Source organism: Micropterus dolomieu, linkage group LG23 (genome assembly GCF_021292245.1).
Source record: "Micropterus dolomieu isolate WLL.071019.BEF.003 ecotype Adirondacks linkage group LG23, ASM2129224v1, whole genome shotgun sequence".
Lineage (NCBI taxonomy): Eukaryota > Metazoa > Chordata > Actinopteri > Centrarchiformes > Centrarchidae > Micropterus > Micropterus dolomieu.
The window spans coordinates 3,728,068-3,739,507 of NC_060172.1; the positions used below are offsets into that span (position 1 = coordinate 3,728,068).

General features: G+C 48.5%; 1 protein-coding gene and 1 long non-coding RNA gene across 4 annotated transcripts in view; one reads left to right on the plus strand and one right to left on the minus strand.

Moving 5' to 3' along the window:
- Positions 1 to 10,237, minus strand: part of mat2b (methionine adenosyltransferase II, beta) — a 10,573-nt gene extending 336 nt beyond the window's left edge. Inside the window, exons 1-7 of one of the 3 annotated variants that reach the window (XM_046040890.1) lie at positions 9,633 to 9,821; positions 4,940 to 5,134; positions 3,952 to 4,066; positions 2,862 to 3,014; positions 2,579 to 2,772; positions 940 to 1,053; positions 556 to 736 (exon numbers count right to left, since the gene is read on the minus strand). In XM_046040890.1, coding sequence (XP_045896846.1) covers positions 563 to 736; positions 940 to 1,053; positions 2,579 to 2,772; positions 2,862 to 3,014; positions 3,952 to 4,066; positions 4,940 to 5,134; positions 9,633 to 9,695 — 1,008 coding nt within the window. In that variant the 5' untranslated portion in view covers positions 9,696 to 9,821 and the 3' untranslated portion in view covers positions 556 to 562. Of the gene's footprint in view, positions 1 to 162; positions 737 to 939; positions 1,054 to 2,578; positions 2,773 to 2,861; positions 3,015 to 3,951; positions 4,067 to 4,939; positions 5,135 to 9,632; positions 9,822 to 10,086 lie in introns of those variants that run through there. The other 2 variants (XM_046040891.1, XM_046040889.1) reach the window with 2 other exon arrangements.
- On the plus strand, positions 9,541 to 10,462 carry LOC123963825. The gene is made up of 2 exons (XR_006823265.1): positions 9,541 to 9,620; positions 9,950 to 10,462. It is a non-coding gene; the product is annotated as an uncharacterized LOC123963825 (long non-coding RNA).
- The last annotated feature ends 978 nt before the right edge of the window (positions 10,463 to 11,440 follow it).

Sequence of the window (11,440 nt, forward strand, 5' to 3'; positions counted from 1 at the left end):
TCTGTCTCCACCTGTCTGTCTGTCTGTCTCCACCTGTCTGTCTGTCTGTCTTCATCCGTTTGTCTGTCTCCACCCGTCTGTCTCCACCCATCTGTCTGTCTGTCTTCATCCGTTTGTCTGTCTCCACCTATTTGTCTGTGTCTGTCTCCACCTATTTGTCTGTCTGTCTTCATCCGTTTGTCTGTCTCCACCTGTCTGTCTGTCTGTCTTCATCCGTTTGTCTGTCTCCACCTGTCTGTCTGTCTCCACCAATTTGTCTGTCTGTCTGTCTCCACCCGTTTGTCTGTCTTCACCCGTTAATCTGTCTCCACCTATTTGTCTGTCTGTCTGTCTCCACCTGTCTGTCTGTCTCCACCCCTTAATCTGTCTCCACCTATTTGTCTGTCTGTCTCCACCCGTCTGTCAGTCTCCCTCCCTCCACCCGTCTGTCAGTCTCTTTTTCCACCTGTCAGTCTGTCTCCACCCGTCTGTTTTTCTGTCTGTCTGTCTCCCTCCACTCGTCAGTCTGTCTCCCTCCACCCGTCTCCCTCCACTCGTCAGTCTGTCTCCCTCCACCCGTCTGTCAGTGGAAGACTGTCTGTCTCCAGCGTTTGTCCGGTGTGAACGGCCACAGACAGTCGATGATGGCGGAGGTGAAAGGTCGCGGCTCCACGCTCAGGTTCAGCAGCTCCAGGCGGGAACAGTTTAACTGGCTGTTGATCGGACGAAGAGTCGACGCCGCTGGCTGCTCCGTCAGCTGTAGGTTCACAGACAGCTGTGTCAATACTACAAATACCTCATACTATATTAAAACAAATACTATGTATACTTCACGTCACATGAGAGTATTTATAGTTATACTGGTATTTGTTCTAGTTACAGTACTGCGAATAAATACTGAGAAATATATTACAGGTACATTAGTAAACAGAGTGATTAATAAGATCAGTGGATATTTACAGGGATGAGGTGGCTGGACGGCAGGTTGAAGGCCTGAGCGATCGCGACGGCCATCTCATATTTAGTCATCTGCTCTTTACCTGAGAAATGAAAGATTCCTCTGATAGACGGGTCCTGGAAGAGAGACAGACGGGCAGTGAGTGAGACAGGCAGGCAGACAGGCAGGAAGAGAGACAGGCAGGCAGGCAGACAGACAGGCAGGAAGAGAGACAGGCAGGCAGGCAGACAGGCAGGAAGAGAGACAGGCAGACAGACAGACAGGCAGGCAGGCAGGCAGACAAGCAGGAAGAGAGACAGGCAGACAGACAGACAGGCAGGAAGAGAGACAGGCAGGCAGGCAGACAGGCAGGAAGACAGACAGAAAGGCAGGCAGACAGGCAGACAGAAAGGCAGGCAGACAGGCAGGAAGAGAGACAGACAGACAGACAGGCAGGAAGAGAGACAGGCAGGCAGGCAGACAGACAGACAGACAGACAGACAGACAGAAAGGCAGGCAGACAGGCAGGAAGAGAGACAGGCAGAGAGACAGGAAGAGAGACAGGCAGAGAGACAGGCAGGCAGGCAGACAGACAGACAGAAAGGCAGGCAGACAGACAGACAGAAAGGCAGGCAGACAGACAGACAGGCAGGAAGAGAGACAGGCAGAGAGACAGACAGACAGAAAGGCAGGCAGACAGGCAGGAAGAGAGACAGACAGACAGACAGAAAGGCAGGCAGACAGGCAGGAAGAGAGACAGGCAGGCAGACAGGCAGGAAGAGAGACAGACAGAAAGGCAGGCAGACAGGCAGGAAGAGAGACAGACAGACAGACAGAAAGGCAGGCAGACAGGCAGGAAGAGAGACAGGCAGAGAGACAGGCAGGCAGGCAGACAGACAGACAGGCAGGCAGACAGGCAGGAAGAGAGACAGGCAGGCAGGCAGACAGGAAGAGAGACAGGCAGGCAGGCAGACAGGAAGAGAGACAGGCAGACAGAAAGGCAGGCAGACAGGCAGGAAGGCAGGCAGACAGGCAGGAAGGCAGGCAGACAGGCAGGAAGGCAGACAGACAGACAGACAGACAGGCAGGCAGACAGGCAGGCAGAGAGACAGGCAGGCAGACAGACAGACAGACAGAAAGGCAGACAGGCAGGAAGAGAGACAGGCAGAGAGACAGGCAGAGAGACAGAAAGGCAGGCAGACAGGCAGAGAGACAGACAGACAGACAGAAAGGCAGGCAGACAGACAGGAAGAGAGACAGGCAGAGAGACAGGCAGGCAGGCAGGCAGACAGGCAGAGAGACAGACAGACAGAAAGGCAGGCAGACAGGCAGGAAGAGAGACAGGCAGACAGGCAGGAAGAGAGACAGGCAGGCAGGCAGGAAGAGAGACGGGCAGAGAGACAGGCAGGCAGAGAGACAGGCAGACAGGCAGGAAGAGAGACGGGCAGACAGACAGGCAGAGAGGGGCAGACAGGCAGGAAGAGAGACGGGCAGACAGACAAGCAGAGAGACAGGCAGGAAGAGAGACAGGCAGAGAGACAGACAGGTAGGCAGGCAGTGAGTGAGACAGGCAGACAGAGAGACAGGCAGGCAGGAAGAGAGACAGACAGGTAGAGAGACAGACAGGTAGAGAGACAGAGAGACAGACAGACACCTGCCTACCTGTCTCCTTCTCTCGGACAGCTTCCTGCAGACAGCAGCGACGTCCCGGGTGTCGGTGGGGAACCTCTGCTGGCAGTGATCCAGGGTGCAGCTCTCTGACGCCTCCTGGACTTTCAGCCACAGCGATGTCACGGCGCTCTCTGACACCGACTCCACCTCCCCGAACAGAACCGGCACCCGCAGCACCACTGCACCTGAGACAGAGACAGGAAATGAGAACACAGACAGGTGAGAGTCAGAGACAGGTGAGGGACACAGACAGGTGAGGGTCAGAGACAGGTACCTGGACAGTGTCTCAGTGTCTCTCTCTCTCCCTCCAGTTTGCTGCGTCCATAAACGTTCAGAGGATTGGGACTGTCGTCTTCTCCGTACGGAGGATTCCTGCCATCGAACACATAGTCGGTGCTGATGTAGAGGAAGAACGCTCCGCAGACAGCTGCACACGTCATCATCATCACCAAAGACACAACACATAAATTGTGAAAGAAAAGCAGAAAAAAGATAAGTTCAAGTTTATTTAGATAACACATTTAAAAACAACACTAGTTGACTATAGTCTATAGCAACATCACCTTCTCTGTGTGTATATTGTGTAGTCTCTCTCTCTCTCTCTCTCTCTCTCTCTCTCTCTCTCTCTCTCTCTCTCTCTCTCTCTCTCTCTGCAGATGGCCGCCCACCCTGAGCCATGGTTCTGCCTCTTAAAGGAAGTTTTTCCTTGCCTCTGTCGCCTAGTGCTTGCTCTTGGTGGGAATTCTTGGGCTTCTGTAAATATCATCACAGAGTACGGTCTAGACCTGCTCTTTTATGAAAAGCGCTGTGAGATAACTGTTGTTGTGATTTGGCGCTATATAAATAAAATTGAATTGAATTGACCAAAGTGCTTTCCAACAAATATACATGACAACAGTAGAAAAAGTAAAAAATTAAATAAATGTCACTACTCAACTCTGTTTGAAACATGTGGCCTGTACCGACGAAGAGGAAGAAGCAGACGGCTGCCACATATTATCCACAAAACAAACCCAGAGGGATCAATAATAATAATAATAATCATCAGCTTTATGTCTTCCTGATCGCTGCTGAGACCTGATCACAGTCACGGTCTTTATACTCCACAGACACACACACGGTCTCCTGTTAACTAACATGTAAAACCTTCAGATGGATTGTGATGGACAGAGAGCAGAGCAGCTGGATCTGGTTTCAATTTCAATTCAATTTCAATTTTATTTATATAGCGACAAATTGCAGCGATGTTATTTACAGAAGCCCAAGAATTCCCACCAAGAGCAGCACTAGGCGACAGAGGCAAGGAAAAACCTCCTTTCACTGTGTGAACACATTTTATTATTAAACCATTCCTGATCACACACCTGCCTCCTTCGCGAGCGTGCTCGTGGCGTGCACATTGAGATTTACAGCAGCTTCAGTGTGTCTCTCCACAACATCTGGACGTCTCTCGGCTGCACAGTGGACAATCACATCAGGCTGAAAGAGATATTCAGAACATTAAATGTTTATCACAGCCACGTTTCTTTAAAAACAAGAATATAGTACAGTGCCGTATACAGTGCGCAGTACAGTGCCGTATACAGTGCGCAGTACAGTGTCGTATACAGTGCGCAGTACAGTGCGCAGTACAGTGTCGTATACAGTGCGCAGTACAGTGTCGTATACAGTGCGCAGTACAGTGTCGTATACAGTGCCCAGTACAGTGCCCAGTACAGTGCCCAGTACAGTGCCCAGTACAGTGTCGAGTACAGTGCCCAGTACAGTGTCGATTACAGTGCCCAGTACAGTGCCCAGTACAGTGTCCAGTACAGTGCGCAGTACAGTGCGCAGTACAGTGTCCAGGACAGTGCGCAGTACAGTGCGCAGTACAGTGCGCAGGACAGTGTCCAGGACAGTGCGCAGTACAGTGCGCAGTACAGTGCGCAGGACAGTGCGCAGGACAGTGTCGTGTACAGTGCGCAGTACAGTGTCGTGTACAGTGCGCAGTACAGTGTCGTGTACAGTGCGCAGTACAGTGCGCAGTACAGTGCGCAGTACAGTGTCGTATACAGTGCGCAGTACAGTGTCGTATACAGTGCGCAGGACAGTGTCGTATACAGTGCGCAGTACAGTGTCGTATACAGTGCGCAGTACAGTGTCGTATACAGTGCGCAGTACAGTGTCGTATACAGTGCGCAGTACAGTGTCGTATACAGTGCGCAGTACAGTGTCGTATACAGTGTCGTATACAGTGCGCAGTACAGTGTCGTATACAGTGCGCAGTACAGTGTCGTATACAGTGTGCAGTACAGTGTGCAGTACAGTGTGCAGTACAGTGTGCAGTACAGTGTGCAGTACAGTGTGCAGTACCTTGTACTCTTGCAGTAGTCCTCTGACAGCGTCCTCATCTGTGAGGTCACAGCGGAGGAGGCGGGGTCTGGCTCTTCTGTATCCGGTCCCGATAACCAACCAGCCGCTGCTCTGAAACTCACTGCAGACAGCTCGACCCAGAAGACCAGTTGCCCCGGTAACTAGGACTGTAGGAGCCGGGACCACAGCCTCCTCCTGGAGTAAACAACACTGCATCAGTACTATAATGAGGGCTAACAACCCTTAACACATCAGGACCAGGACCACAGCCTCCTCCTGGAATCCACACTACATAAGTACTGCAAAGTAGTACTACAATCACTACTACATTTAGTTTCTGTGAGTGTCCTTGGTTCTTTAAACTGTAATTTAAACTGTAAAGGCAGTTCAGACTAAAAGAACAAGTTCTTAAAACTCTCCAGCTCAAATAACACAGTATCAATCATGCAAGTACAACAGAATACAAGACGTAAAATAATGTAGAATAAACAATAATACTGTGGTAGACACAGTAATGAACAGCGACGGTTCTGCAGCTCAAATATTAGGGCTGTTCCCGACTAAGGATTTACATAGTCGAATCACAATCGTCTAGTCCTGCCTATAGTCGACCAATAGTCGATTCATGTGTGTTTTTGTGCGAGCCTAATGGCCTATTTATACTCCTGCGTAGGGTCTACGTGCGTACCTAGGCCGTAGGCTACGCACGTAGCCATGCATTTATAATTGTGCGTAGGTGTGTCCGTCATTCTGCAATTAGCAGTAGCGCACAGCATCCACTGTGTTGACTTTTGCCGGCCGAGCAGGCTAACTTCCGGTTTAGCCCTCCGCTAACGTAAATGGGGGTAAAATTGTATACGTGCGGCTAGTGTAGCGTTTTCAAATGTTACTGACCGAATGGATCACATTCTGATAGCGAAACGAGTCATTTCGCTTGGGTTGCGACAGTCAAATATATTGATTCACTGTGTTACAGCCGCCGTTTTGCCCCCTAGTAAATGTTACTTCAAAGCGCGGGGTATTGCGAGGCTACCAATCACAGTGCTTACGGTCCGCGTCGACTCGACGTGTAGTTACATTTCTGAGGAGGAGCACGTCAGGCGACGGTGTAGGTGACGGTGTAGGCTAGGGGGCTATACAGAGGCTACGCCTTGATGCCGAAGTATAAACTGCACTTAAGCTTAAGTCGCTTAAGTCTCTCTCTCTCTCTCTCCCCCTCTCTCCCCCCAGCTGCATGCACGTCACGGTTCCTCGCACGTCTATTTCAAGTAGTCGGCCATTTCAATTAAATATTATTTGTGTGGCCCATCAACGTTGATAAATTATCCAAAAGTCCCACGAGGTGCGGACAACTCGGCACAACACCGGTGAAGACGGAGCTCCGTCTCTCCTGCCACTACACACTCACACGCTACGCCCACACATGACATGACGACCCAGGGTTACAATTCTGGATTTATTCACGCACTTTAAAAACATGTATTGAACGTTTTTTTTCCTTTTTACATTTTTATTTACAGCATTAAACGTTGAAATGTATACTGCAGTAGGCTGTATATTAACTTATTGGGAGAAAACTGATAGTTCTATGTGAAATCAGACATTGAGCACCCCCACATTGCCAAAATGGCGTGATCCTTGTTTCACTGCGAAGTTTTGACTGTGAGATTGACAGTCGAATCAGGCTCCTCCCATCGAAGCATCGAATCTTCGACTATTCCCCTTATCAAACATATATGTATATAGCTGAGGTACAGCTGTTGGTAATGAATGCGCATGCACTGGCGTCCGTAGCTACCTGTCGGAGGCTTCATCTTAAACTCGACTTAAATCCAGTTTTAAGCCACACTTTTACGGTACATGTTTTAGATCATTTTCATTTAACTTGAGTTTTTATGTGGGTTAAGGATTTTAGTCATCCGACATGGATCTTAAACTAGACGGCTGTACAAAGTGCACTGACTGATCACTGATCACTACAACGCTCAGGCAGCTATGCTAGCCGAGACAACTCTGCCCCATGAGGACTCCTTAAGAAGCGAACAAAAAGTTTGTGGACCTTAAGAAGACATCTGACAGCTTTCAGCCGAACTCAAAGAGAACAACTCCCTCCTGACCGGCTTTATGGATGTGGCTTCAGTACGAACCAAACAGACCGCCTCTCTTAGCACTACGGCTACCAACCGCTATGCAGCCATGTCTAACGACACTCTGGTCCACCCAGCGCATGCACCTGCGGCTCCGAGATTCCCTGATACGGATCCCTTTCCCTAACCCTAACCCAACCACACCATAACCAGAAACATCCGTTTCTTTAACGCTACCATTCACTGCTTCCCCGGTGCCACCACAGCTGACATTTAAAAAAACTCCAGGACCTGATGCCATCGCTCCCGTCCTCCATCACAAGAGTGATAGTCCACGTAGGAACAAATGATACAGCTCTTCAGCAGTCTGAGCTGACAAAATCGGATTTTAAGCGTCTTTTTTAAAGCAGTGTGGAAAGTTTTTATCTCTGGTCCCATTCCCACTGTTGGTCGCGGTGCTGGCCGGTACAGTCGACTCCTTGGCCTTGGTTTCGCGCATGGGCGTGGCAAAATGACTCGCTAGCGCCACCTAGAAAATTTGAAAAAAATTTGCCCCTCGTCCACATTCAACCTACATGCACAAAATTTTCTGGGGACATGTATTATGTCCAGACGCACAAAAAAGCCTCTTGGAGCGATGCCCTAAACCCAACAGGAAGTCTGGATGATTTACACACTCTGTACTTTAACGAACTCCTCCTAGGGATTTAGTCGGACCGACTTCAAATTTATGCTGTGCCTTCTAAAGTCATTGACGATGAAAAGTTGTGCTATCTGAGAGTTTTTGTCGATGGGCGTGTCCGTGGCGTGGCGTCAAAGATCAACTCTTCGCCATGACACATGAAGTTGTTGTAACTTCAGTGTACATGCTCACATCTGAACAAAAATGTACGTGCTTGATAACTCTCCCACCCCGCACACATCCACACACCAATATTCATTTCTATTTATAGCGCCAAGTGCTATGTAGTGCCACAAAGGGGACACAGGAAGTCAGGTATAACACCTTCATGCAGCATCCAAAGCGCGTAGCAAATTCATAGCCGCACCGGCAGAGCTCCAGAATATGCAACGCGGCCGCCTCATGCCCCGACGCGCGACACGTGTGAGGGCCCGCCCAACGCAGCTTGCAGCTTTAATTAGGGCCCGAGCACGACCATGCGAGGTCCCTATTGAATTTGCTAAGATTTTTTTTTTTTTTTTCCTGCAAAGTAGGCTCAAATGACATGGCCTAAACATACGCGAAAACTCACAAAATTTTGCAAACATGTCAGAAGTGGTGAAAAATTTTGTATTTTATGGGTTTCGCACATGGGCGTGGCAAAATGACTCTCTAGCGCCACCTAGAAAATTGGAAAAAATTACCCCCTCGTCCACATTCAACCTACATGCACGAAATTTTCTGGGGACATGTATCATATCAAGACACACAGAAAAGCCTCAAGAACACATTCCCTAAACTCAACAGGAAGTCGGCCATTTTGAATTTTACGGCCATTTTTGGATGATTTACACACGCCATACTTTAAACGAACTCCTCTTAGGGATTTAGTCCGACCGACTTCAAATTTCTGCTGTGCCTTCTAAAGGCATTGACGATGAAAAGTTGTGCTATCTGTGTTTTTGTCGATGGGCGTGTCCGTGGCGTGGCGTCAAAGATCAACTCTTCGCCATGACACAGGAAGTTGTTGTAACTTCAGTGTACATGCTCACATCTGCACAAAAATGTACGTGCTTGATAACTCTCACACCCCAAACAAATCTACAAGCCAATATTCATTTATATTCACAGCGCCAAGTGCTATGTAGCGCCACAAAGGGGACACAAGAAGTGACGTATAACACCTTCATTCAGCGTCTCGAAGCGCGTAGCAAATTCACAGCCGCACCGGCAGAGCTCCAGAATATGCAACGTGGCCGGCTCACACCCGGACGCGCTACAAGTGCGAGGGCCCGCCCAACGCTGCTTGCAGCTTAAATGTTTTTAACTGAATCCTGGTTCCAAACTAATGAGCCAGCTGGCTGAACTGTGTCCTCCTCAGTATGATTGATCCAGCAGACCCAGGGTCAGTAGTCATGGTGGTGGCCTAGTGAGTGTGCACACGAAGAACTTGTCATCTCCTTACTTTTAAACTTGGAGGCCTGCAACCAACCATACTTGTTAGGATTTATCGCTTCCCAAACTTGGCTGGAGGATTTAATCTACTTTATTCTCTGGTTTTAATATTACCCAAATTTTCATGCAACTGACTTTGTAAGTATAACGTGTAAATATAAGTTTCTGCAGCTCGTAAATGGGTCGGTAAAGAAATCGTAGTAGTAAATAAACACTCTGGGCTGAATAAATATTTATTCTTGTGTGATGAAACTTTCTTAATATTCGGAGTATAAATGAAAACTAGTGTTCTGTTGACACATTTTCATGGTGGGAAAGAAATTTAAGACTGGAATTAAATCCTGCACCGGGACCTGCCTGCACAGAGACCTGCCTGCACCGGGACCTGCCTGCACCGGGACCTGCCTGCACCGGGACCTGCCTGCTGCTCCGGGTGCGCCGCCCTCTGCTAGCCGTTAGCACTGTTAGCAGTTTACAGGTGAGTGTTTACCTGAACCAGCTGCACGCGGCCCGGGCTGAAGATAATCCTCAGTTCTGCGCCTGCGCGGTTCATCTTCGCTCTCTCTGATCAGACGGGTTTCTGATCGGTGTCACTGATCGATATCGATCACTCGGCGCCGCTCTGCTTCTCTGGTGCGCACTTTGTTCTCGAGCTCTTCCGCTTCCGCTTTTACGCGGATCAGCTGTTTGCCGTAAAGCAGCTGTCGCGGTGATGCTAGCTGGTTAGCATGCAGGCTACCAGACGTGAGAAGACACGAGGAATAATGTGAAATGAAACGGAAGCTGAAAAGTCTTCTTGTGAAACAGGTTCCGTTTGGAGTCTCCGTGATGCGGGTCAGACTGACCTGAGACCTGATGTAGCAGGGACACCTGATCTGTCGCAACACCGGTGTTTGAGCTGAAGTCGCTGAAAACAGGAAATAAAGACACAAACATGAACTCACCTCCGAACCTCCGACCTCAAGTCCAGGCATCTGATCCGGAGCCAGTCCAGAGAGCAGCAGAGACCAGTAAAGCCTCTGCGCGCAGCAGGACCGTTCAAACAGCCCGTCTCCTCCTCCTCCTCCTCCTCCTCCTCCTTCTTCTTCTTCTCCTCCTTGTAGCGGCAGACTGGCGCGGTGCTGCCCTCCGCTGTTCCTCTTGTGCTTTTATCTACAGACACTTTGAGTTCTAAACCCAGCTCTCCTGCTCTGCTGCCAGACCTCCTGTACTTCACAATTCTTAAAGTATTGTAAAAGTTTCTTGGAACTACAGTAATAAAAGAACCAGGAAGTAAAGACGTGATACAGGAAGCTGAATTAAACCATTTCAAGAAGTTTTCTACTGGTGATGTGGCTTTACTGACATTTCTCTGTTTCAGTGAATAAAAGGTGGAAAATGATCTTTTGGTCCTGGACAGCTCGTCAGCACCTCTCAGGTTCACATGACCGCTGTTCCTCATTCGCCAGTCACATCTTTGACGTTTGATGCGGAGCTGCGCAGCACGGACTGCACGTGATGCATGCTGGGTTTTTTATTACTGATGTGTAGTTCGTGACAGAAACAAAACATGCAAAAGACACAGATAATGAATTTCAATTTATCTCAGTTCAGTTCTTCTACGATATGAAGACGTGTTGCTGCTGTTTGAGAGTTCTGTTGAAGAGCAGAAGGGTTTCAGTTCAGTTCGGGTTCTGTTGCACAATATAGTTAATGTTGTCTGGACCATGAAGTACAAAATACAACATGACATCACATACAGGAATTAGTAAAATATTCCACATCTTCCCAGAATGCATTTGGATGTTCACAGTGGGAATAAGTTTCAAAAATCACAGTCAGAATCCACGTTAAGTTTAAATCTTTGCCAGCCTTCTTTGGCGTGTAAAGTTCACTTCTTTTACCTGAGGATTCAATTCAATTCAATTCAATTTTATTTATATAGCGCCAAATCACAACAACAGTTATCTCACAGCGCTTTTCATAAAAGAGCAGGTCTAGACCGTACTCTGTGATGATATTTACAGAAGCCCAACAGTTCCCACCAAGAGCAAGCACTAGGCGACAGAGGCAAGGAAAAACTTCCTTTTAAGAGGCAGAAACCTCGAGCAGAACCATGGCTCAGGGTGGGCGGCCATCTGCCTCGACCGGTTGGGGTGAGAGAGAGAGAGAGAGAGAGAGAGAGAGAGGCAGCCTACACAATATACACACAGAGGTACAGACAGCGAAGGTAATGTTGCTATAAACTAAATGAAAAATGGTACAGATATTTATAATAGTGTTAATGGTAACCATCGTAATGTTAATGATTATAATAAC